Source organism: Delphinapterus leucas, chromosome 7 (genome assembly GCF_059928025.1).
Source record: "Delphinapterus leucas isolate spDelLeu-1000000601 "Yukka" chromosome 7, BTC_Dleu_Yukka2, whole genome shotgun sequence".
In the NCBI taxonomy this organism is placed as follows: domain Eukaryota; kingdom Metazoa; phylum Chordata; class Mammalia; order Artiodactyla; family Monodontidae; genus Delphinapterus; species Delphinapterus leucas.
Window position 1 is genome coordinate 1,387,306 of NC_143135.1, and position 26,832 is coordinate 1,414,137.

Below are 26,832 nucleotides of genomic sequence, written 5' to 3' on the forward strand. Positions count from 1 at the left end.
TCCTGCAGAGCCTGTTGCGTCCGGGCTTCGGACTAGCTCGTTGTTTGCCTCGGTCATTCACTGTGTCGCTGGACACTGCACCGGGCTTGGGAGTGAGAGGGGGACTACAAGGGGCCTCTGCCCTCCCAACAGCCCCTCTAGCTTGAGTGAGCGATGCCAGTGGAACAGATGATGGTGTGTCTGCTTCTTGGGTGGACTCTTAGTTCTTCCGAGGAAGTCCGGCTCTGCTTAATCTGCCAGCAGGGCACAAAGGCCCCCAAACCTGGACACTGGGTCCCCAGGAATGCCTCTTGCTGACCTTGGAGGGAGGAGTGAGAAGGGCGGGTCCAGGGCGCTTTTGTTTGAAGGTGTGAGAGCTTCTAGAGACACACACAAAAGTGGGATCAGTGGGGGCGCAGAGGCTGGAGGGATGGGAAGAGGCCCTGGGATCTGGAGAGGAGCTGAGTGCTGGGGAGAGCAGAGTCTCAGAGCAGGAGCTGGAGCTTGAGAGGGGCGGGGGACGGGGGCCAGATGGCAAGATGGGAGATGAGGGCAAGGGGGGGGAGGCCTGGATGACCATGGAGGGCGCTGCATCTGGGGGCCCACAGCACCCTGTGGGCCCCCAGATCCCCAGAGCATCCTCGGGCACGGCCGCCATGCACTCCCACCTCCCACGTGTGGAGAACGGGGTGTCTCCCACTCTTAGGCCCCAGGAAGTGTCAGATGGGGCGGTTCCAACGTCTCCCAGTCTTGGAGGTGCCACGGGAGCTCCTCCTGGGCTCTGAGGGAGAACCTGTTCTGGGCCCCTCCCCCAGCCTCTGGTGGTTTCCTGGGGACCTTTGGTTTGTAGACGCACCACCCCCATCTCGCTTTCGTCTTCACATGGCGTCTCCTGGCGGGCAAGTCGGCCTGCAAATTTCCCCTTTTTATAAGGACGCCAGTCATGTTAGATGAGGACCCACCCTAATGACCTCATCCTAACTGATTATATCTGCAATGACCCTATTTCCAAATAAAGTCCCATTCTGAGGTGCTGGCCATTAGGACTCCAACCTATGAATTTGGCGGACACAGTTCAGCCCTTAACAGGAGGGATCAGTTGTTTCTGGGCCTTCGAGGGTGGGGATGGGCAGAGGGGAGAGAGGGCATGCTTTGGAGGGCCCCGGGGTCTGGTGAATGCTTGGCAGTTGAGGGCCAGTTCCGAGGCCCCTGAGCGCAGGAGGTGGCAGAGTCCAGGGGCAGCAGAGAGACTGGGGACTCCAATAGTTCAGGAAAGTAAAGAAAACGGCAAGAGAAGACACGGGGCCTGCAGACAGGGCAGCTCATGCTGGGCCCCAGAAATCGCCTGGAGAGCACAGACAAGTGAGGGGTGAGCCAGGCGATGGCCCGAGGCTCTGGGGTAAGTGTCCGAGCTCTGGGCACATATCCAGAGCATCTCCCTCCAGAGAGGTCACCATGCCTAACGTGGAGGCTCGGGGACCAGGACGGCGCCCTGTGCTTGGGGCCACCAGCCACGCACAGGTGGGCTTCCGGGCCAGGGCTGCAGGGGGCCCAGGGAGTCCCAGCCCCTGCACCCCTGCACCCACGTCTGCCTCCACCCGGTCCCTCTCTGCCCTCCAGGCCCCTGCAACTTGCTTAACGTTTCCTGATGGCTGTTTTTTTTTTTTCTCTCCTCTTGCAGCAACAGATTAAAAAACAACACCCCAACCCAAGCTCCGATATGCTCCAAACCTCAACCTGCCGCCAGAAGGGGGAAGTGAAACCCGGCCGGGGGTGAGGGGAGGCTCCGGGGCAGCCGCCCCAGGAAGCGCTGAGAGCTGCAGCACACACGCACAGCAGGGACCAGCAGGGACCAGCTGGACGCCAGCTCCAGCCCATGGCCATGGCGGAAGCTCCCAGCCACCCTGGCTCCGAGGAGCTGCTGGTGGAGGAAGGCACAGGGTAAGGCCCGGGCCGGGCCGCGTGAGCGCTGTGGTCCCAAGAAACCTTGGCATGTACACGTTGTTGGTGGGGGGTGGGGGGGCGATGCTTAACTCGGAGGTCGATGGCACCCTTGGGGCTCAGGGGAGGCACACAGGCTGCAGGGGACCCCATCTCACCCAGGGCAGGTAGACGCCTCTTCTGTCTGCCTCTGCAGCTGGGCCTCACTGGGAGAGTCCGGGTTCCCCACCAGCTAGTGGGATGCTGACCCAGGACCAGGAAGCCTGGACGCCTGGTACAGGTCCAGGATGCGGCCTGGACACCTGGGGAAGAAACCAGGCCGTGGGCAGGCAGTGCCGAAGCCGTGTGGGCAGGAGGTGGGGAGGGCCCCAGGCCAGGAAGCCTGGCCGAGAGGGATGCTCGGCCTCGGGATCCTCAAGGCCTGTGCTAGAGGCCTGGCCGGGCCCCCTCCCCCAGGCTGCCCCCTCCCGGTGCTGTTGGAGGCCGAGGTTGCCGCAGGTTCTGAGTGCCAGGCAGGCGCCGTTGGTCGGCGGTGGGATGTGAGGGGACACAAGCCGAGGCTGTGCCGCTTGCCAGCAAGAAGGCCCAGCCGTGTGGCCGCAGCCAGAGCTAGGCAGAGGAGCTATGTGACCCAGGCTCCCTCAGGAGGCAGCTGTGCTCCATGGAGCACTCCCCGCGGCCCCCCACCCCCACCCGGGCCTGTGCAGGGGCAGAGGAGGAGGGTCCCTGGCTGGGGGAGGGCTGCTGAGGGCAGGCATCCACGCTGAGCCACACCGTGGGGGTCCGACTGCCCCAGGGGGCAGGTGCCAGAGAGATGGGAGTGGTCGGGGCTTCAGGAGGGACACGTGTTCTGACAGTCAGGGGTGGGAGCTGTGTGGAGAGAGACCACCAGCCCAGGAGGAAGGGGGCAGGGGCTGCGGCTTCTGCCCCTGCGAGCCGAAGGGAAGGAGCAGGGGCTCCAGGCTGGGGGACATGAGACGCTTGCAGCCACAGCACGGGGCTGGAGCCGCCCAGGGCCGGCCCGCACTTGCCCCAGAGCTGCTGCTGGAGGAGGGGGTGAAGGGGGCGGAGGGGAGGGGAGGGGGTCCCACTAGGACCCCCGCTGAGCCCCCGAAGGCAGGGCCCCCCACAGCCTCAGGGTTGACTTGCAAAGTGGATCCAAGCCCAGCTCTTCTGCCTGATTCTGTGATGCTGCTTCTATTGACAATGAGAGGACAGAAATGTGTGCAGGGCATGTGTGTGTGTGTGTGTGTGTGTGTGTGTATGTGGAGGAAGATTGTCTTCTCCATGCTGAATACCACGGGGACCTGGTGCGGGGGCTTCAGGGGGCCGAGCCCTGGGGGAGTGGAGAGGCTGGGCAGCTGGGATCCGGCGGGGGGGCTGTTGTTGTGGGGGAAGGGCATGCTAGCTGGGACCCATTGCTCGCTTGCCGCCAAGGAGGGGAGGGGGGCATGGCCCAGGCTCTGTGCCCTGAAGAGACAGCCCCGTTCTTCTAGGGAGGCAGGTCGCTCCACACACAGCAGGTGACTGGGGAACAGCTGTGTCCCCGCTCAGAAACGGCTCCGCACGTCAGCGCTGTCCGGCCCTGGGCGCCTCCGGCCACCTCATGCCCATAGAAGGGCACGGCTTGAGCGGCCTGGCAGGGCCTGCCCCCTCCTCGGCCCCCTCCTTGACCCCCTTCCCAGCTGTCGTGCATGCCGAGGAGAGGGAGGCGGCGGTGGAGGGCACGGCCGCCAGCCCAGGTCCCGGCGGCTCGCTGGTGCCTGTCCCCGGGCCTCGGGCTGCACCTGTGCGGGGTCCATCGGGGGCTCGGTTGGAGAACCGGCTGGATGCACCCCCCGGCCCCTGGAGCCTGGGCGCCCCAGCGACATCACCCCCACGGGGGTGGGTGTGACGCTGACATTTCAGAGTGAAACTGAGACCCAGGGTGGGTGGGGTTCTCGTTTCACAAGGTGACTAAGGGAAGCGGGGATTTTCCTGTCCAGGGTGAGGGAGAAAGTCCCCGACGCCTAGGCAGGGGACTGAGGCTGGGAAGCCCCACCCAGGGGCCCCCAGGGCAGCCAGGGTCTGCTGGGGTCGGAGCCGAGCAGGTGAGACCTGCCCCCCGGCCCCCCTGCCCCCCATGTGCTGCCCATGGGGGCTTTCAGGTCTGTGGATCCAGGGCAGGCCGTGCCCCTCCAACTGGCCAACTTGGGTCATCCCCTCAGACTGCCCCAGACCCCTCGGGGGCCCCATGTGCACCCCAATCCTCCCCAAGGCCGGACGGAACCACGCTGGGCCCTTCCCCTGTCTGCACCCAGGCAGGACTCCCGCTGCCGCCGGGAGATAGGCTTGTCAGCCCCCTGGGCCTCCCCCTGTCGCAGCCCAGCCCTTCCCTGGTTGGCCCGGATGACAGGGTGGTCTCCAGGCCCCTGCCCCTGCCATGTGCTCTTTCTCTGAAAAGCCATCAGGCCACGTCTTCCCATGCGTGGAACCACTCACCATGGAGCGGTGAAAATCCGTGCCCCAGGGCGGCCACTGCAGCCTGCCCTGGCCACCCTGACCTCACCTCCCCCGCCACCTGGCCTTCCCAGCTCGTCCCAGCTCTGGAAGGTGCCGGTATCATCGCAGACTTTGCACAGGCCCTTCCTCAACCTACCTGGCCGCCCCACCCCCTCTGCAGGCTTCCCTCCCCTCCCCCGGGGTGGTCGCTACCCCAGGCTCCCTTCGCATCTGCCACTGCCCGTGGTGGGGGCCGGCATGGAGCATGGTCTGTCCTCTCCAGCACCCGCCCCGGGTAGGCTGGGCTGCTCTCGCCCTGGATGACCCTGGCTGGGGCGGGATGGGGGGAGCAGGTGTCTCCCTGCCCCAGTCGCTGCCTGTCGCTGCCTCAGTCACTCCTCTGTGTGCTGAGCTAAGGGGGCAGGCAGGGTGGGGACAATTTGCAGGGCCACCCTGGGCAGGGTCCCTTTCCCGGCCACCTGTCCCTGCAGACCCTCTCGGCCTTGCCCTCTGGGCTGCAGGGTCTTCAGGAGAGAGGCCACAGGTCCCCACGGGGCTGCGGGCAGCTGGCGGCTGCAGGGAGGGGCTGAGCCAGCCGGGAGGCCTTGCATGCCTCGGTCCCCCTGAGGGAGCTGGGGGTGGGAGGAGCCTGTGGCATGTGAGGGGCAGAAACCCACGGGTGGGAACCCCCCACTCAGCCAGGTACCTGGTGGCCCTCCCGCCCGCTTGCCCTCTCCGCAGGACCGGCACCACCTGGTACAGCCGGGCACATGGCCCTGGAGGAGCGGGCAGTGCCAAAGGCCACTCAGGAGGATGGTGGAGCCAGGCAGCATGAGGCCCCGGCCCCGGCAGCGGGCTGATGGGGTGGAGGGGTTGGGGGCCGCACGCTGGGGCTCCTTCCCCAGGCCTGCCCAGGGCCCAGACCCAGAGGCAGCAGTCAGAGCTGGGTCAGGCCTTGGGACCCCCGGGTGGACCTGGTCTCCTCTGCCCCACGTCAGGGGTCTCGGGCGCCTGGAAATTTCCCAGGATGGGGGGAGGCCTAGCTCAGCCCAGATGATGGATGCCCTCCTCCTCCGCCCACCTCCCGCCTCCATCTGGACACTTCCCATTCCCTCCTTGGGTGGGGAAGAGGGAGAGGACCTTGACACACACTTGGGGAAGTCGCTGCACGGCCCGCCCTGCTGATCTGGGAAGCCGGAAACCCTTCCCTGCATGCCCACCCCCTTCCCGGTCCCCAGTTCTCTCCTCATAAACAACCCCGGAGCCACCGGGGCAGAGCCAGGAGGGTCTCCGGGCCAGAACGGGCGGGCCGCCCAGGGTGGCACTGTGGGTTTGGGCATTGCTGCCCTCCCCCCGCGACCCCCCCTCCCCCGCCTGCCTCGGCCTCAGTGTCCCTCAGAGGCCAGAGCAATGGGCCAGGCCTCAGGGGGGAAGGTGAGGGTCCTGGCGGCAGCAAGAGGCCCCTGGAGCTGGCAGGGGTGGGCCCGTGAGTGTTGCCTTTGCTCTCCTGGGCTCTGAGTTCCAGGTGCAGGCGGTAGGAGGCGGGTGGGCACAGAGCCCCAGGGCACACGGCACCGGCTGCCGCACCTGGCCTAGTACTTCCTGGGGCGACTAGCCCCTGAGGCCTCAGTTTCCCCACGTACACGGTCAGAGTCGTAGTACTCAACACTGACTCAGCCACGCCAGCCTCGCCCAGCTCTGCAAGCCAAGGTTGTCGCTGTGCAGCCCGCGAGGCAGGTGCTGGGCCCTCCCTTTCCAGGGGCACAGGGGATGCTCGGTCAAACGGGAATCCGGGCCCGTGGTTGGGAAGCCGGCCCAGCCCCTGCCCCTTCCCCCATACCCTTGAGCCTGAAGGGAGGGGGCTGGGGCCTGTGCTGGTGTGGAGTTTATAGGAGATAAGAGGATTGAGAAAATCAGGCCTCCTAACACTGCCCAGCCAGCACAGCCCTGCAGTGCCAGACACAGGCAGATAAGGGGGGTGGGGGGTGGGCGGGCGGTGTCGGTGGCAGGAGAGGAAAGCCCCGGCCCTTTCCTGGGGTCAGGCCAGTCTGTCCAAACTCCATCAGCTAACTGCCTCCAAGCCGGGAAGGTGGGAGTTGGTGGGTTAGCAGGGGGAGCACTGTCTGGTCTCACTGGCTGGCAGGGAGGGGCTGTCTGGGAACCTAGGAACTGAGTCCACCTCACCCCGTAGGAGTGGGAGGGCCTCGGGGCTCTGGCCTCAGAGCCTGGAGCAGGGCCAGCTCTGGGGGTGGGCGTTTGCAGAGGTCAGCAGGGACAGCCGGCAGAGGGTGGGGGTGACAGTAACTGGGAGGTAGTAGTGGTGGGTGCAGCCTCGGCTTCCCCACTACCCCAGGAGCTGTTGGTTAGGACCAGAGGCTCACTGCCCTGCTCTATGTCTGGCAGGTGGCATCTCAGATGCTGCTCCTTCCTGCTCCCAGGGAAAAGCACAAGCCCCTCACTCTGACGGTGTCTGTACCCCCTCCTCCCTAGGGAGAGGAAACTGCTTTGTTGATGGTTTCCCTTCTGAGGTCCCAAGGCTGCCAGCTCACCCTCTCCTCCTCTCTCAGTTGCCTCCCTTCGAAAGATAAATGGGACATGGGACAGATGCACCTAGCTAGTTGATTCTAGAGGAATCTGGAAAGAAGCCTTCAGCCTTTCTCCTCGTCCCAGCCCTTCCCCAAATCCCAGCTTCATCTCTATACCCACCACTACACCACACTGGCTCCTCTCCCTTTGCTGGACCTAGGCACATATAAGACAGATGAGTACTCAGAAACACCGCTCTACTTGGAGTCACCCAGGAGCCACTGAAACCACCAGCGCTGACCCCTCTTCTGCATCCCACCCCCCATGGGCTCTCACTGCTTAATGCATCTTTCGTTGGGATACAACTCTATAAGCGTGGACTCGTGTGTGTGTGTGTGTGTGTGTGTGTGTTGAGAACATCTGAACAAGAGGGCAGATCCCTCCCTCTCCAGCTCTATTTAAGCTCTATTGTGGTACTCAGCCTACTGGGGAGAGGGTATGCTCTCTTATGTTCTTCAGCCACAAGCTTATGAGCCATGTCTTAGTCACAGAAGAAAGAAAAAAGGAAAACAAAAGGCTCGACAAGAGAGAAAAGTGTGAATGAAAGAAAAGGTAGATGAAGAAATGTAGGAAACAGGAACAACTGGATGATGGATGGATGAATGGATGGATAATAGGTGGATGGAGGGATGGATGGATGGGTGGATTGATGAGTGAGTAGATGGATGGATGATGGGTAGAGGGACAGATGGGTGGATGAATGGGTGGACGGATGGATGGTTGGATAGATGGGTGAATGGATGGGTGGATGGATGAATGGATGGTTGGACAGACTAATAATGGCTGAATTGATGAGTGATTGGATAGATAAATTGTTAGTAGATGGATGGGTGGATGGATGAGTGGGTGGATGGATGAGTGAATGGATGGATAGATGGAAGAGGGAATAGATGCATGGAAGGATGAAGGGTAGAGGGATAGGTGGATGGATGGAGAGGTGGATGGGTGGATGAATGGATGAGTGGATGGATGGAAGGATGAAGCGTGGATGGATAGGTAGATGGATGGATGGAGGGATTGATGGATGAGTAAATGGATGAATGAGTGAGTGGATGGAGGGATGGATGGGTGAGTGAATGGGTGAGTGAATGGATGGGTAGATGGATGGATGAATGAATGGTGGGAAGATGGATGCATGGGTGGGTGGGTGGATGTGTGAACAGATGGGTGGATGGATGGATGAGTGGATGGATGGATGGATGGATGGATGAGTGGATGGATGGATGGATGGATGGATGAGTGGATGGATGGATGGATGGATGAGTGGATGGATGGACGGATGGATGGGTGGGTGATGGGACAGATGAGTGGTGGGTAGGTGGATGGGTGGATGAATGGATATAGGTTGGTGGATGGATAGGTGGATGGATGAGTGGATGGATGGATGGATGGATGGATGGATGGATGGATGGATGAGTGGATGGATGGATGAGTGGGTGGATGGACGGATGGATGGGTGGGTGATGGGACAGATGAGTGGTGGGTAGGTGGATGGGTGGATAATGGATATAGGTTGGTGGATGGGTGGATGGATGATGGACGGATGGATGGGTGGATGGGTGGATGGATGAGTGAATGAATGGATGGAAGGGTGAAGGGTGGATGAATAGATGGATGATGGGCAGATGGTTGGATGAATGAATGGATGGATGGAAGGATGGATGGAGAGACGGATGGATGGATGGATGAGTGAATGAACGGGTGAATGGATGGGTGGGTGGATGAGTGTATAGATGAATGTTGGGTAGAATAATGGGTACAGAATGAAGGGATGGTTGGATGGATAGATGATGGGTGGATGGATGAGAAGATAGGTGAATGGATGGATGAATGAATGGATGGATGGATGGATTATGGACGAATGAATGTGTGGATGGACGGGTGAATATATGGATGATGGATGGATGGATGGATGAGGGGTGGATGAGTGGATGGCTGAATGGGTGGATGAATGGATGAGTGAATGGTTGGATGGATGGATGGGTGGATGGATGTTTGGGTGGATGGACCGGTGATTGGATAGATGAATTTTGGGTAAATGGGTGGGTGGATGGATAGGTGAATGGATGGATGGATGTATAATGGGCAGATGGACGGATAGATGGATGGGTGATGTATGCATGGATGAGTGAATGAATGGATTGATAAATGTATGAATGGAGGGATGTTTGGATGGATAATGTGTGAATTGATTGGTGGATGGGTTGATGGACGGATGGATGGATTGGTGGTTGGATGGATGAGTGAATGGATGAGTGGATGGATGGATAATGGGTAGATAGATGGGTGGATGGATGGATGGATGGGTAGATGGATGGATGGATGTGTAATGGGTGGATGGATGGATTGATGGATGGATGGGTGGATGAAGGAAGGGATGGGTGGATGGAGAATTATGGGTGGATAGATGGGTAGATGAGTGGATAGATGGATGGACGAGTGAATGGTTGGATGCGTGGATGGATGGATAGATGGAGGGATGAGTGAATAGATGGACTGATGAATGATGGGTGGCTGAATGGGTGGATCGATGAGTGGATGGATGACTGTATGGGTGGGTGGATGCATGAATGAGTGAATAAAGGAATGAATGGATGGATGGATGATGGATGAATGGATGTGTGGATGGATGGGTGAATATATGGATGATGAGTGGATGAGTGGATGGCTGGATGGTTGGATGGATGGATGGGTGGATGGATGGTTGGGTGGATGGACGGGTGATTGGATAGATGAATTTTGGGTAAATGGATGGGTTGATGGATAGGTGAGTGGATGGATGGATGTTTAATGGGCAGATGGGTGGGTGATCTATGTGTGTATGGATGGATGGATGAGTGAATGAATGGATTGATAAATGTATGAATGGAGAGATGTTTGGATGGATAATGTGTGAATTGATCGGTGGATGGGTGGATGGATGGATGGATGGATTGGTGGTTGGATGGATGGATGGATGAGTGAATGGATGGATGGATGGATGGATGGATGGATGGATAATGGGTGAATAGATGGGGGGATGGGAGGTTGGATAGGTGGATGGGTGGATGGATATGTAGTGGGTGGATGGATGGATGGGTGGATGGATGGATGAATGAATAGTTGGATAGATGGAGGTTGAGTGAATGAACAGATGAATGATGGGTGGATGAATGGGTGGATATATGGGTAGATGAGTGAATGGATGGATAGATGGATGGATAGATGAATGATGGGTGGATGAATGGGTGGATGGATGCGTGAATGAATGAACGGATAGATGGATAGATGGATGGATGAATTGGTGTATGGACACACGGAGTGGAATTATGAATTGGTGGATGGGTAAATAAATGTAATGTTACAGATAAACAACTGGACAGATGAATATAGATGTAATTGGATACTGGGTAGAGTTTTAGATGAACAGATAGGCAAATATAGAAAGGGACAGGATAGGAAGACAGATACTGAGTAAATAGATGTATGGCTTGGTGCTGGATGAACTATTGAAGAGATAAATTGGTGAAGAGTCAGACCTAAATCAGGGATTTTTCACTCACTGTTCTCTTTCCCTAGAGCACTTTCTTCCATCGATGTATGGAGCTACTCTACTCAAGTCTCTTTACAAGTAAGGAAAGGCTTATTCCTCCCCATGAGGCTTTCTTTGACTCTCATATATAAAATATCACCCGCCTCCATAACTCCATATCCTCTTACCCTGAATTCCATCTTCTATAGCATTTACCACCATCTGATACATTGCAATATATATTTCCTTGTTTATTTATTTTTTATTCCCACTAAATGTCATTTTGTGAGAACAGGAACTTTGCTAATTCTAAACAACTCCAGCACCTAAAAAGTGAATACAGTCAGCGTTCAATAAGTTTGTTGTAAAATATATGGATAAGTGGAAAAATATATAAAGATAAATTTAGAGAGGAATGACTAGGTGGTTGTTTGGATGAGATGTGGATGAATGAATAGATGAATGAAAATAACGGTAACTAACATTTATTGGCAATTTACTATGTTCCAACTACCGTTTTAAATATTAACTCATGTGGATGGCCTTATGGGCAAAATAATGGACAACTATGTATATGGCAGGACAAACATATACGTATTCATGCACAATTGGATGTCTGACTTGCTAGGTGGCAAGATGGTTAGACGTATGGATGGATGAATAGACAGACATACGAATGGATCTATGAATGGGAAGGATAAATAGTAAAATATTTAGATAAATGTGAGGACAGTAGAATATTTGGAGAGATAGAAGAATGTATTAAAGAATGAACAAATAGTTCACCAGTTGCATATATGGGCAGATAGATATACAAATTGATGAATACATAGATAATAGTAATTAACATATTGAGTAGATATTATGTTCAGGATAGGTGGATGACTAGCTAAATGCTTCTTTTAAGTGTTTTACATGTTTTACATGTATTAAGGCATTTAAATAAATGGATGCATGGATGGGTATGTACATGGATGGATGAATGGAGGGATAGATGAGTGGGTGGGTGGGTGGACACTTGCTCAATGAAGAAATGTAAAGAAATAGGGATGGACATGAGTATATACGCATTGAATGGATTGAATGAATTGATGGAAGAATATATTGCTTACATGGACAATTGAATGGATAGGTATATTGAGAAATTGATGGATTCATAGATGATACAAGGAAAAACAGATAGCTGTATAGAGAGGACAGATGGAGAGCATGGATGGATGGATGGATAGAGGATGGATGGATGGGTGGATGGACTTACGGAGTATGGATGGATGGACGATGGATAGAGGATGGATCAATAGATGATGGGTGGAGGATGGATGATGGAGGATGGATGGAGGATAGGTGGATGGTGGATAGATGGATGGATGGATGGATGGATGGACAAATAATGGTACAGTTGACATCAAATACTCTGCCCTATTGTTCGTGTTGGGACATGACCTAATTGGGAAACTGAGTCCTGACCACTGCATTTAAAGATCTTCTCTTGCTACCTCCCACCCATCAGTCTGATAAATAATCGTGCAACACTATTTAAGTTCTAGTGACAGGAAACTCCTGCCACCCCAAGGCAGCCCTCTACCCTGTGGAAATATTTTTCCTTCTTTTGAATCAAAATATACTTTGGCACATTTCATGCCTGGCTGTCTGTGACTGGGATTCCAGCAGTAAGAGCAGGAGGCAGGAGGAGACGGGCAGGTTGAGATGGAAGGGAAACACACGCTTACTTTCCCTGGGTGATCTGGCTCAGCTCGAGGTCTGGCCCCGTCGCCCTCCCTCCTCCCACCAGAATCCTGAGGTCTCCGCAGCTCCGGCTGGAGGCTGGGGATGGGCAGTGGGCACAGCTGTTCTCTGTGGCACACCCCACATTCTCTGGCTCCTCTGGGTTGTGCGGGGGGAGGGGCAGGCTGTGGGCCACGGGACACGGCCTGTTATGTGGGGGGGGCGTCTGAGCCGGACGTCCCGACCCCCACAAAGTCTTCACCAGACAGCCACCGCCTGAGCCACTGGGACCTATGGGCCGCGTGGAATTCTTCTGACGCCGCTGCCCCCTCCAACACCCAGGGATTCACCCACGTGTCCACCTGCTTGCCGGTCTGAGCCTAACCTGACCCTTTGTCCACTCACACATCTGCAGGTGCTCACTGGCCCTGACCGCCTGGCACAGCCAGAGGGCAGACTAGCTGGGGAAGCAAGAGGGCCATTGCTCTGCGTGCGGCCGTGGGGTGGAGGGAGGTGGCCGGGCCAGTGCTGTGGTGGCCAGCTGTCGGCAGATGGGCTTGGTCCCGGCTGTGCCGGGCCCCTGCTCTCCGACCTCGGGTACCAGTCTGAGCCTCGGTTTCCCCATCTGGGACACAGGTATGGTGATGTCTGCCTGTCAGGGTGATCGTGGGTGTTGGCGAGCCTGGTGAGCTCCTGGATGTGAGACGGCTCGGCCCGGAGCTGGCCCTCGGCGAGTCCCGGCGAGTCCCAGCGAGCGAGCCCGAGTCTGGTCCCTCCCTGGTCCGGCCACTCGCCTCGCGTGTGCTCCAGTGAGTCACGGCGACTCAGCCCAACCGGAGAAACAGTGGGCTGGGCTGCTCCTCCTGGGGCCTTGGCCAGAGCCCGGGGGCAAGGGGGGCCGCTGGCCAGGCCACCGCACCGACCTCGTGCCACTGGCCACTTCTGGGGAGCATGGCTCTCCCATCCCGACGGGAGAGGCTGTGTTGGCCTCTGCCTTGCGGGGTGTCGCTGCTCCGACCTTCCAGTGCCATCTGGCAGGGGACGGGGGAGGGCAGCAGCCTCCCCACTGGGGAGCAGACAGGATTCCTGGGGTGCCCCGGCCTCCCCTGTGAGGTGATAACAGGAGCAGAGGGCTGGAAAGAAACAAAGGGAAAATGGAGAACGGGAGGGAGGGGAGAGGAGGGAGGGGGAGGAGGGAGAAGAGGAAGGGAGGGGAGAGGAAGGGAGGGGGAGGGAAGGAGGGAGACAGAGATAGAGACAGAGAGACACCAGAGGGAAAAGAGAGGAGAGAGGGGCTGAGTGTGGGACCAGGGAGGCCGGGGGCAACGGAGGAAGGAGCACGGGCCCCGGGCCGGGCTGGGCAGGGCCGTGGAGAGGGCCAGAGGGCAGCTAGGCCAGGGCTGGGCAAGGGGAGAGGCGGGCAGGGATGGGGAAGCAGATGTGGGGGACCAGGCACCAGTGAGCGATGGAGATGGGATGCAGGAGGGAGGAGCCTGCAAGGCAGGGAGCGGCCGCCAAGGTGGCCAGGGCAGGGGAGGGGGGAGGCGGGAGAGGAGGAGGGAGGGAGGCTGCCGCCTGCCCATCACAGGCCTCTGAGGTCCTGCTAAGCCCCCAGGCTGCTGGGCTGCGAGGGTTTTCTCTCTGACATTTTTACTAGTCTCAGAAGGAGGGGGAGGTGGAGGTGGAGAAGACCGAGGGGGCAGGGGAGGGGGCTGGGGGGACCAACGGGGAGCAGCTGCTAGGCATCCTGGAGCGGGAGACGGGCCGCAAGACCCGGAGTCCGCGAGGCCGCACAGGCAGGGGCAGAGGGGCGCTCGGACAGCCCGGGGGCAGCCAGTGGGGAGCTGGCCCAGGGGACCCCCAGGGGCCAGAGGGGCCAGGACAGACAGGCGGAGGGTCACAGACCAACGGGCACAGAGAGGAGGCAGGGGAGGGGGTGTCAGAGCCAGAGACCAGCCAGCCAGCCAGAGGGAGAGACAGAGCAAGAAGGAAGGAAAGGGGGAAGGAGAGAGAGAGGGGGGAGAGGGTCCCAGTGGCAGGGGGAGTGGAGGGGGCAGGGCAGCCGCAGAGGGCCGCAGGCAGGAGCCTTTGAAGAAGCAGCCGCAGCGTCCCGTCCCGTCCCCAGGGCTGGGGTCAGGCCAGGTCGCCGGCCAGGCGGGCGGCCGCATCATGAGCAGCTCTGCGCTCCTGAGAAGGAATTCTAGCAAACAGGGCCTGGAGAGCCTCCTGAGGTAGGTCCCTCCGCCCAGGCTGGGGCGCGGAGGGCAGGGCAGGGTGCCCGCGCTGGTGCCACCCACGGAGGACTGGCACCGCGGAGCCTGGGCCGCCTGGGCGTGGGGCTCCCCAGCCTCCCCCAGGAGCCCGGCCCCAGCCCGGCAGCTCTGCGGCCCCTGTGCCGCGGGCAGGGTGTGGGGTGCACCAGGCTGTGGGCCTGGCGCGCGCACGTGCGTGTGGGTGCGTTCACGCGGGCCCGTCCCTTCCTCTGCGCCCCCAACATCGCGTCCTCTTCTCCCAACTGCACCGCCGGGCCTCAGGCAGTGGCCACTCTCTGCTCGAAGACCCTTCCCCGGGCCCTGGGTCTCTGAGCAGGCTCTGCACTCCCCGGCTGAAGAGCATGGCCCCAGCGTGGCTTCCGAGGCCTTCTCTGGTCCTGCAGTCCCTCGGGGACTGTCCAGTCACCCCTTACTTTACAGATGACGAAACTGGACTTAGTACCACATTCACCACCCCGGCCCTTAGGGCACCAGCCCAGCGTGGAAGGGGCCGCGGGCCACGTGAGTGCTTGGGCCTCAGAGCCGCATCTTCCCAAGCTGGAATCCTGGCTCCTGCATCCTTGGGCCATGGGCCAGTGCCCAGTCCTCTCTGGGCCTCAGTTTCCTCCTCTGTAAGGTCGGGGTGTGGTGGCACCTGCCTCGCAGAGTCCTGGAAAGAGAGCAGAAGCAAAGTGCCACAGGTGGGCTCAGAGCCACTGCGCACTGTGGGCGGCTCCCTGCCTCCCTCTGAGCCGCCTGCAATGCCCTTCCTCCTCCTCCACCCTTCCAGGCATCTAAGGCCCAGCGGAAACGCTGCCTCCTGCATGCAGCCCGCCTCGGCTTCTCCTGAGCTTGGAGGACTGCCCTCTTCCGCCAGGCCTGCGGGCCTGCTCCCTGCCCCCTTGGACGGCATGGCACAGGCTGGGCAGGCTGCCAGCTCCTGGAGGGGACCGGCGTCCCTCAGCATCCCCAGTCCACCCCTGCTCTGACTCTGGGAGGAGGGGGGGCAAGGTGTGCAGATGGGCTTAGCAGCATCTGAGGGAAGTTGAGAGCAGCCCCGGGCCCCGTCAGCAGGGTCTCTGCAGTCACGGAGGGATGGCTCTCTCCCTGCCCCACCTTGGCCTGGCCTTAGGGCTGCGACCCCAGGGTGGGGACCAGAGAGGGGGTTGGAGGGGGCCCTGCTGGGCGTGCTCCCTTGGGGCCCCGCTCTGCCCGTGGAGAAGGCAGGCCCCCCTGGGTCTCCTGGGCTTCACACATGCCCAATCCACGTGTCTCAGGCGGGACCTCCCGTTCCTGTCAGTTGGGATGTGTCCTCCCAGGAGTCACTGCTGTCCCCCTGTCCCCAGCCTGTGGTCCAGGAACAGAGGAGTGCCTGCTGGGTCAGTCCCCGGGGCTCCCCAGCGCCACGTAACAAATGGGGAAACTGAAGCCATGGGGGCGCGTTGCCCAGCCCGCGGTGGGGGGGTGGTGGTGCAGGGAGAGCCCCAGGGCCTGGCTGTGCGCACAAGCATCCGTCCAGTTACGGCTCTGGCTCAGTTCCCAGACCTGGTGCCAGGTTGCTGACTTGGGTGAGCCGGGGGCGAGCTGGAGGCGCCAGCGGGGCTCAGAGGGTGCAGCTGCACTGGGGGTGGGGGCAGGCTCGGCACGAGCCCCGAGGACCCAGACAGGGGCAGGTGGGCCTGCAGGTGGCCAGCCAGGGCAGGGACGGGAGGAAACCTCCCTCTGAGCTCCCCGGGGACTCCGGCTGTGGAGGGTGGGGCAGGGGGGGAGCACACGAGGGTCCCTCGTGAAGAGTCGTGGAGCGCGTCTGTCCGTCCGGCCACGCTGAGCAAGCCCCCTGCACGTGGTCATGCTCCCGACGACGTGCACAGACCCGCACACGCTCCAGGCCCCTGACCCAGCGGCCGGCGGGGCTACACACTCACACACCACACACAGAGCAGGTGGCACTTTGCCACCCTCTCTCCCGAATCTAATGGATCTGCTGAATCTAATGGGCCTGCCGGCCGACAGGCCCCTTGTCCCCGATTGGCAACAGAAAACAAGACTCAGAGAGGCTATGAGTCGCCCCAGGTCCCCTTGGGAGTGGGGAAGCCGTCCCCCTTGCCCCCTGCCTCACCCCAGTCCCTCACCTCGAACGCCTGGGCGCAGGGGAAGGGGGCCAGCAGAGGGGGCGCCGTCCCCTCCATGACAAGCGCCGCAAGGGTTTGCTGGCACCAGCAGTGGCTGGGGTGTAGACTGAATCCAGTTTAAGTGGATTAAAAGCGACCCTATGGGCCAGTAGGGAAATCGCCCTCCCGCCCCGCCCATACCCCTCACCTAAGTGGCTCACTCTGGGCTGCGGCGTGTGGCCACCCGGGTGCTGAGCGGGAGCCGGTAGGCGGGCAGGGCCGGAGCCCAGGGCTGACCCCCTCCCCAGCCCCCATGCCCCCAAGCCCAGCTCTGGCTGGGAGTCACTCCCGGACCCCTCCAGCCACCCTGGGGGATCCAAGCCTCTCCCCAGGCCCCCCCCCCCCAGTGTTTGGGGCCATCGGAGGGCAGCGAGGGGACCCTGGGTCCATCCACTCCCAGAGGATGCTGGACTCGGGGCCACCTGCCGGGTCACACAGTCCTCAAGGGCCTGGCTTTTTAAGGTAGGGGCTGAGTTGGCACAGTGCAAGGGGCTCCTGGTCCCCCAGGGGAAGCTCTGGGCGCCAGAGGAACCCCCAGCCCCCGGCTCCCAGCACACATCCACCTCGGACACATTGGTGATCTCCACGCCTGGCTCTCCCACCCTGGCCAGCCTGTCGCAGGAGGCCTCTAGGGAGCCCGAAGTGGCAAGAGGGCAAGGGATGGGGCCGGCTGTGTTCTGGGCTGGCCCATGGGGACTGGGGGAAGCCAGGCCTGAAACTACGGTGTCAGAGGGGCGTGGCTGCTTTGGGCCCACCCAAGGGCCCGCATCCGGGGGTGGGGTGGCCCCTGCCCTGGTCAGGCCGGGCGCCTGGTGGGCGGTGCTGCCACGGGTCCGGGTGGTCTGTCGTTCAGAGCGGGTACTGCCCTGGGAGCCCGGGCGAGCCAGCAGCAGGGGGTACAGGGACCAAGTGGCCCAGCCCCTTGGGCAGGGTGTCAGGGCCGGAGCCCAGAGCGCTGAGGTTCAGGCCAGGCTCCAGCCCCGACCCGCAAACCAGAGTGGGACAGAGCGGCAAGTGAGCGGCGGCCAGCGCGCACCGGGCACCTGGGGGCTGGTGCTCCTGTCCCTGCCAGAGCCTCGAGACAGCGCCCCACAGCTCCTGGGCCCTGAGGGATGGCTGGACAGGGTGTGGGCCCCAGGAGCGGCTCAGCACAGGTGGGTGGCCAGGGGCTGACCCACTGCAGGTGGGCGCTGGGTGGCACCAGACCCCGGCCCACCCCGGGAGGCGAGGGTGCCGGGGACATGAGGGACGGCTGCTGCCCATGACGGACGGGGAGGTCCTGAGGCTTGTGGAGGTGAGGCTGCGGCTGGGGTGTGCCCTGTGGACCCTGAGGCTCTCCCGCCGGGATGTGTCCTTCCCGGTGGTGGGTGGAAGAAGTGGGGGGAAGACAGAGTGGAGAGGGCAAGGGGCAGCGGGGCCCCTGTGAAGACAGAAAGGGGACGTGTGGGGACAGGACGGGATGAGGGCAGGGGACAGGACAGTGGTCAAAAGGAGGGAGAGGCAGCAAAGGAGGGGCTGGACAAGGCAGGAGATGGGGATGCTCGAGGGGTCCTGGGATGAAGGAAGGGGCCCCCGGGGGCCGGGCAGAGTGGGCACCGAGTACGGGGGGATGGGGAGGGCAGCAATGACCACCGCCTGTGGTGGCCCTACCGGGAAGGTGGGTGAGGGCAGGCAGGTGAGAGAAGGGAAGGCGGGGAGAAAAGGGAAGAGAAGGAGAGGAAAACCCAGTGAGGAGAGGGAAGGAGGCAGGGGGGCGCCCCATTCCTGGGCTGGGCCCTCCTGGATGGTGACCCAGGGGCTGCGGGGTTGGGACCCTGCCTGTGCCTCCTTGGGGTGGGGGGCCCCCAGTGAGACGCTGCATCTCTGAGCCTCAGTTTCCTTGCCCGTGGAGGGTCACTTTGTCCCTTTAATGGGGTCGTTCCGGCTGAGCCCCTACCTCTTGGCCAGGACTTTTGGGACAGAGGACCGGGGTCTGGTGGGACATCTGGAAGCGTGGCGCCCCACAGAACCACTGAGGCTGAGCCCACGCCCCCACCTGTGCGGGGAGGCCGGGGTGTTGGCCCCGCCCTGGGGGACAGGCAACAGGGTCTGCAGAATCAGAAGACACACAGCCAGGGGTGGCATGACAGAGAGTGAATTAGGGCCGGTCCAATGGCAAAGCCCCTGCACCCCCAGAATGATCGATCCCAAGGGGTTAGGGATGAAGGAGCACCTCGAAGGAAGGGCTGGGGGCTGCGTGTTGGGGGCTCCGGTGGCACAAATGGTGTGGAGGCATCAGGGAGAGGGTCCCGCTGCTCCGTGCACGTGGGGACCCAGGGATCTCTGGGAGGGCGGAGCCAGGAGCAGACGGACAGGTGGTCAGATGCCAGGCTGCGCCTCCTGCCCAGGTGGGCAGACAGGTTTGGATGACGTGCAGACCCCGGGACTCAGCTGAGGAAGAGAACCCCTTTGGTGCCAACCGCGGGGAGAGCCACGTGTGGGGCCTTGGGGAGTGGGAGGTGGACCCAGGGCTCCACACAGGAGGAGGGGGAGGGGGTGGCAGAGGCTCCAGCCGGTGCCAGCCACCGGTCGCGTGTCCTGGAGCGTGCCAGGGCCTGGCCCCGTGAGCGCTCTGAGGGCTGTGCCAGGCAGTCCCAGCTGGGCTCGGCAGCGTCCGGCTCTCCTGGAGGGCTGTCCGGCGCCAGGAGGAGACTGGGCCGGGCCCGGGGATGCGGCTGGAGCTGGTGCTGTGCGGTCAGCCCCCGGGTCCCGTCCCCCGGAGGTCGGCCCGGGTGAGGCAGTGTGTAGGCGTAGGGGTGGGCAGGGCGACTCACTGATGTGAAGGATGGGGCGGGGGCGCCTAGGGAGGTCTCCTGGGCTGCCGCGGCATTTGGCCCAGGCCCCCGCGGCGCTGTGGTCAGTGACTCGGAGGGGAAAGGAAAGACCCGTGTGCGTGGGGCACAGGGCAGAGGGGGGAGCGGCGAGCGCAGGGCCAGTGCCGGCCACAGGCACGCCGGCCACCCCCAGCCCAGATGGGCAGGCTGGTCTGAGCAAATGGGGGCAGAGATGTAGAAGAGCCAATGCCAGGAGGCCGACCATGGAGCCCATCACAAGAGGTAGGCCATCCAGCCAGAGGGAGGTGACAGGCTGGGCAGCGGGACATTCAGCTCTGCTGTGGACCCCACTCTGGGGACCCAGCCTTGACGACCCAGGGGAAGCCTGAGGTAGAGGGGCTCAGGGGCCACGTGCCCACTTTCCAGGCTCGGCGGGGTCTTCGGGGCCCAAGGCGTGGGGCTCTGTAGGGCTGAGCTGTGAGAGGGGGTAAAGCCCCACGAGGAGGGTCACAGACTCCTTAGGCAGGGCCGTTTGCCAGTGCGTGGGCGCCTGGGTGGCAGTGAACTCCGGCCGGGCACCTTTCCCATCTGGCTGTTTGCCGGGGGGTGCTGGGGGGTCCACCCGACCAGCCTGGACGACTTTGGGGCCAGTGGTGTGACGGGCAGGCCTGCCCTGCTGTCGCCCCCACCAGCATCAGAGCCTGGTCCCCCGGGGGCCGCGTGGGTCCCGAGGCAGCCTCTGCGTCCCAGGTCTGGGGAGGAGGCAGCAAGAGCCCAAGCGTCAGGCGCTGCACAGTGTGCGGCAGTGACTGAAGCAGGGATGGGGTCCCAGCCAGAGGGCAGGGTGGGGTCTTGCATGGGGCGTGCAGCGAGCGGGCAGCACCGGGGAACGGGGCTGGCACAGGTCTGGGACCGGGCAGGTCTGCGGCAGGATGTAGAGCCGGAATCCATGGGAACAGAGGCCCCTCCCACACCACCCTGTCCTGCAGGTGGGGAGGCAGGAGAGGGGCGCACCGGTCTGGGAGGTACCGGGACTGTGGGTCACACAGTAGAGGGTGGGCTTCACCTCTGGACCCCGGGGGAGGATGGGAAGAGAGAGGCGGGGCTGTGGTGGGGGTCCCGGCTCTGTGTGCTGTGCCCCGTCCATGCCCGCCTCCCTTGGCCGCGATGCCCCTCGTCGTCGTGTCTTCTAGCGGCCACCTTCCTCTCTCCAAGGGCCTCCTCCCACTGTGGCCCCTTGTCCCTCCAGGCTGGGTGCAGGCACAGGGGCCCCCTCACCTGAGAGGGCCTGTTGCCAGTGACTGCCCCCCAAATAAAGCTTGCTATAGGGGTCCTCTTCTGGGGCCCTCGAGCCACAGTGTGGGGTCAGCACTGGTTTTCCTGGCAGCCTCTAAGATCTGTAAGGGCAGAGGAAATGTCACCCATCTCTGGGTCCCCAGCACCTAGCAAAGCAAAGTGCTGGCAAAGAAAGGGAGGGGGAGGGAACGGGGGGGTGGGGAGAGGGAAGGGCATGGGGAGACAGAGGCCCTGGGGATGGAGGAACGCGAGAACACAGGTCATCCCAGGCAGGCTGAGGGGAGCTGTCTGCGCTGGCTGGGAGGCTGTGGAGCAGGTGTCAGGTGTCGGGGTGTCGTCCGGGGTGGCCCGGCCCAGGGAGGGAGGCTGGGGCGGTGACGGTGGGGGGCTGTGGTCCCCCATCTCCCCTTACCAGGGGAGACCTCAGGCCCTGCAACATCATCTCCCGCCTTCTGGTCAGCTCTAAAGTGGGGTGCCGAGCCGGCCGAGAACCGGGCGGTGGAACTGCCCCAGCTGAGTGGGGTCTGGAGCCAGCAGACGTGGCCCCCAGGGACCAGTGGGGTGAAGGCTCAGAGGAGACGGGGACGGGGCTTGGCCCAAGGGTCCCTGGTGGCTGGAGGGCTGAGGCAGAGGCAGCCTCCCCAGTTTGCCCCGGGGCTGGCTGGAAAGTCGTGCAGGAGGGGGTCGTTTCCTTTGGGGGCTCTGGGCAGGGCAGCTAGGGGTTCCCCTAAATGAGACGCCCCCAAGAACTGCCCCACTGGGAGAAGACGAAGGGGTGTTGGGCACGGAGGCCACACTGTGATGCGGAGATTCGGCCCTGTCTGCTGTGAGACGGGGGCGGTGCCCCCTAGGGGCAGGAGGCAGTGCCGGCGGCGGGGTGGGGTCTGCGCTGACGCACTGCTGATGGACAGGCCCCACCCACAGGCTGCTCTGGCCGCTGCCCCAGGGCCACCGGCCCAGGTCCCAGAGCCCTCCCCTCCCTCGGGGCTGGGGAGCAGCTGCGGTCCTGGGGGGGCAGGACGCTCTGCCCTTCATCTCTGGGCCGCCCTAGGGTGCTGTAGCCTCGGGGCGCATGAACCCCTGCAGGGTTGGCCTCTCTCCTGCTAGCTTCGGGCTCCCAGAGGCCGAGGCTGTGCCACCTCCCCCAGGCTCCAGCCCGGTGCCCTGGAGACACAGCCGCCCTGGCCCGCGCCCTTTGGGGTGCCGTCCTCTCTGCGGTTGTGGGGAAAGCCAGCTTTGCAGGTAGATGTCCCCTCATCCAGGGAGGCTTCCCGCACGTGACCTGCTCACGTGGCCAAGAGGGACATGGGGCAGGGTGTGGGCCGGGCCTCCCCTGCTGGGACTGCAGCCTCCTTCTTGGGGACACAGGTCTGCCGGCAGTGCCAGCCGTGGGGAAGCGGGAGCTGGGCCCGCCTCAGGGGGTGGTCTCAGTTCTCTCCCTGCCCAGTGGGTCAGCACCCCTTTTAATGGCTGGGGAGCTTGAGGCTGGGCCTGAGGTCTCACCCTGCAGAGGAAGGTCAGGGAGACAGTACAGAGCCACAGCCTGGCACGCCCGGCCTCTCCTCCCTGGAGCGCCTGGACTGCTTCCCAGGCCCAGCAGCGGCCCCTCCCTGGGCAGCCTGGGCCCTCCCTCCTGCCGGGGTGACTGACAGCCATCCCTCCTGCCCCTCCATGCCCCGTCCCTGCGGGCCTCATCGGGTCACCCCGAGGATGGCAACGGGCTCCCCACCTCAGGTCCCCTCCAATCACCCTCCCCCCTGCTCGGAAACTTCGGTCTCCCCCAGACCCACAGCTTAGCCTCTGCACCCCATCTTCCCGGGTCCTTCTCTGCCCCTGAGTCCTGCCCCACAGGACTTTGGAAGAGCTGGCACTCCCGCACCCCCAGCAGAGGGGGACCCCGAGGCCCCCAGTGGAGGCTGACCGTGCAGGCTGGGCCTCAGCCATAAACCCTGTGACTGCCCCCCTGGACAGCAGGCCCTGGAGGTGCCCTGCAGGGCGGGGAGGGGCCGGAGGGAGGGAAACCAGAGGGAACGTCTGGCCTAGAGCCCCTAGGGGCTTGGTGCCCCCCAGCCTTTCCCTCTTGGGGTCCCCATGGCTCCCTTAGAGGTTATTCATCCCCAGGTGAGCCGGGGCCCCTCCCCACCTGCCATTCCTTCCTACTGGCTATCTCCCCGAGGTCTCCACACACCCCGCACGTCCAAGCTCAACTCAGTGACACCCCCCCCTCCGCCCACAAGGCTGACCCCTCCCAGGTTCCCACCTCTCCCCTCCTGGGGAGTTCTGGAGGCCTGTCCCTTTGCCCCTGCAGCACCCAGGCTGCAGCTTCCCCCTCCTCACTGCCCCCCACCCCCAGCTGGCATCTCCCCCTTCTCCACGTCCCAGCTGGGCCTCCTTCCCAAATGCTGATCTGACGGCACCTGTGCTGGCATGGGCTCGCCCGGGGACACCCCACGGGGGAGGCGGGGCACCACTCGGAGCTCTCCCTCCTGCTGGCCCTGCCTCTGCTCTTGCCCTCAGCCTCTGAGGCTCATCTTTCAGACTCAAGTTCAAGTTCGCTTCCTGAGCTTCCCTGGACAGTGGGGTGGGGCTTGCCCTGTGGGGTGTCTCCCTGGCATAAGACACCCAGTGGGGTACAGACACGCCCAGGAAGGCACTGCTGAAGGGGGGTGGGCCGGGAGGGGGGCTGGACCAGTGCCAGGGCAGTCGGGAGGGCAAGGGGGTGGTGGCCAGGTTCCCAGCAGCCACGGCTCCCATGCCCACACCCTCTGCCACCCCGCCCACTGCCCACCTGCTCGCTCGGGGCCATCTCTGTGCCTGGCTCACCCCTCACAGCTGCCTCACTGCACGGATGAGTGACAGCCAGCATCCCGGTGCCCGCCGTGGACCCTCCCCCGGGCTGCCTGGGCGGGACCCACGCTGCCCACCAGTGAGGGGCACCCCTTGAGTTGTGGGGCGCGGGTGCTGCCCAGGCACCCCTGCCCTCTCCTGAGCTCCCGGCGGGGCCCAGTCTCTGCGCTCGGGGGCTGCTCTAAGCCGAGGTGGTGGGGGGTGCGTGCTGTCCCCCAGCCCCGGAAGCCAGGCTGGGTGGCCTCTCTGGGGCTCGGGCCCCCCCACACCCCGTCCCTTCACGCGTGGGCTCTGTGGTCACTTGAGGCGCCGGTTGCTCTGCAGATGTCCACCTTGGCGTACAAGACCCCAGGGCGGGGGGCACGGGAGGGGACTGGACACCTTGATGGTCACAAGGAGACAGGGGCCCCCTGCTCCGGCTGGGTGACCAGCCCAGCTCCCCAGGCCTCCCAGCCAGCTCCTGCCCGTGGTGTCCAGGGTACAATGGCCAGGAGGGTGCCCTGCAGGTCTCAAGGGGGAAGTTCCCCACTTCTGGCCTGGCCCGCAGGCCGGTCCTCCCTTGGGCTCCGGCCCCCCAGCTGAGCCCCGAAGCTCTTTCCAGAAGGCTGAAAAGCTTTCAGCGCCGAGAAGCAGGTGGGGTGGCCGTGAGCTGCCTGCAGGGGGCAGAGTCGAGACGGGACCGAGGCCTGATGCCCCCTCTGGAGCCACCACAGGGCAGGGGAGGAAGGAGGTTGGGACAGCGGGGAGGGCCAGACCAGGCCCGGGACTGGCACCATCGAAGCCTTGGTGGAGACTGGGGGGCTGCGGAGGAAGGAGAGGAGGGGCCCGGTAGGCGGTAGACGTGTTCAGCAGGGGTAGCCCCTGAACTTGGGGAGCCCAACTGAGGACAGGGGGCCATAGCCGGCCCGTTGGGGTCTGTGCACACTCGTGTACCTGGTGGGGCGAGGCGCCACGCTGGAGCGTGACACAGGGAGGGGGGGGTGCAGAGCCCATTCAGCAGCCCCTGGGGCTGAACCCTGGGCGCGCCCGGAGCCAGAGCAGACGCAGGAAAGAGATAATTGCATTTGTGCAGGAACACCAAATCCCTCGCAGCTGCGCACGGGCTGAGCCAGGGCCACGGGCGGGCCGGCCAGCCGACGCCAGCATCCTGACAGCTCCGCCGAGCGTGCCAAGGGGTCTGGGCCGCCGGCCGGGGGCGCCTTTCCCAGGCCAGAGGCCCCCACCCCACCCCAGGAGAGCCGCCCCCCTCTCAGTTCCCAGAACGAAACCCAGCTGTGGAACAGTGAGGGGGTGAGGTCATGGGAGGGGCCAGGAGGGGCGGCATTACTCACATCCTGGGGCAGGCGGGCGGGAAGGGAGGAGGCCCAGAGGAAAGGGGCTGCGCCGGCTCCGTCCTTGGGCCGCCGGGTCAGGGGCTGGGGGCCAGCGCAGCCTCTCCCAGTGTGGGGCTCTGGCGAGACCCCTACCCTGCTACCCTGCTCTGGCCCCCCTGAGCTCCCTGCCCCTGAGGGCTCAGGGGTCACATGCAGACGGCAGGGAGCAGGGGTGGCCCTTGCAGGGGCCAGCTCCTCAGGAGTAATGTTCTCAGAAAACATGCCTTGGCCTCTGGCCAGGCGCGTTGTCAGGACGACGGCAGGAAAACACTAAACAGAGTGCTGGGGCCCCCTGGACGGCCCGGGGCCTGGGCTGCCACCTTGCCCTCACCTTGCTCCCCTGCCCGACTCTGTCAGCACATGGGCGTCCGTGTGCACACGTGTGTGCACAAGTGTGCCTGGTGGGGGGCGTTGGGACCCATGCGTGGAGTGTGGGTGTGTGCGCCCACGTGGGCCTGAGTGTTGGGCTCAGGAGAAAGTGTGTACGTACACGTGTGCATTCCTGCCACGTGTGCGTGTGAGTATGTGTTGGTGTGTGTGTGTGTGTGTGTGTGCCAGGGAGGCCCACTGTGCATTGCGCGGTTGAGTTTAGGCCTGCGTGGGGCTTTGCTGGCCGGGACACATCGCCCTACCGGTGGGCTGACCAGGCCGTGTGGCCTCTGCACTCAGCTGTACCAGTGAAGGGTCCCCGGGGCTTGGGGGAGGGGCCTGGGGGGCAGGAGCTATCGTCCTGAGAGAGGCCCAACCTGGCCCACCCACACATCCCACTGGGGCCCGTGTACACACCCCCACACATTGGCCAAAAAAATCCCAAACGCCCAACGCAGCCACAGGCGTGTGCCGCTTCGACATGGCAGTGAAAGGGATGCAGTGCCGGTCTCACCCCTTGGAGGAATCCCCCCGGGCGCCCCCAGGCTGCCCCAGGAGAGGCTGTGGGCACCTTCTTTCCCCCCACTGCCCTGCTAGGCTTCTGTCCTCCATCTGGAGGGGCTGTTGGTGCTCATGTGGGGAGGAGCCCTGGACCCTAGGTCCCCAACATCCCCGAGATCACCCCAGGCTCTTCCTCCCCAGACAGGACGTGGCCCCCAGCCCCCAGCCGAGGGCCTGGAGCAGGACGCTGATGGGAGCCAGGTGTGGGGGATTAAGTGGCTCCCTGGGGCCCGGGTGGGGAGGGGGTGGGAGTCAAAGTCGCTTCTGAGGAGCGGCACGGGGCGGGGGGCGGACAGGGGGTGCCGAGGGCTGAGCAGGCGGTTCGGTTTGCGTGGCTGGGGTCCCGTGTGGCTGCCGCGGGGGGAGTGGGCCTCGAGCTGGGGCTATGGAGGGGCCTGGCTTTTGTCTGGGAGGCTCCGAGGAGACCTAGGAGAGATTAGATCATGTGCTGGCACGGCTGCCGGGACCACAGAGCCGGCCCACCCTGGCCAGGGGACGGGGGCCCTGAAGGAGCGGGCTGCGGGGTCAGGTGGGGGACACGGCAGGAAGGGGCTGAGACCCCAGCTCGGGGCAGTGAGCGCTGTAGAACGGAGACCCAGGACCCCTCTCCCGGGCTCTGGGGGAGCTGGAGTGGGCAGGCCGTGCCAGCTGGCCGAGACCTGCGGTGCCCACCAGATGCCAACAGCCTGAGATCTGCTGGGCCAGGGCCAGGGTCGTCTGGCCCCGGACCCCCGGTCTCAGGCCGACCTTGTGTAGACCCGAGGGAGGAACCCCAGGAAGTGTGGGAGTGAGGTCCCTTGAGCCTGACTCTGCGTGGGCCTCCGTTTCCCCATTGACGGCACAACCCGGAGAGACTCTGCACAGGGGCCGGGGGCGGGGGTGGTGTTGGGTGAGCTGAGAGGTCAGGTCCCGGCTGAAGGCAAGCCC

General features: G+C 63.0%; 1 protein-coding gene across 2 annotated transcripts in view; it reads left to right on the forward strand.

Moving 5' to 3' along the window:
• Window positions 1-1,205: 1,205 nt before the first annotated feature.
• Window positions 1,206-26,832, forward strand: part of LSP1 (lymphocyte specific protein 1) — a 36,486-nt gene continuing 10,859 nt past the window's right edge. The window contains exons 1-2 of one of the 2 annotated variants that reach the window (XM_022565251.2): window positions 1,206-1,378; window positions 1,661-1,920. In XM_022565251.2, the coding sequence (XP_022420959.1) occupies window positions 1,856-1,920 (65 nt within the window). In that variant the 5' untranslated portion in view covers window positions 1,206-1,378; window positions 1,661-1,855. The remainder of the gene's footprint in view (window positions 1,379-1,660; window positions 1,921-26,832) is intronic. The other variant, XM_022565253.2, reaches the window with a different exon arrangement.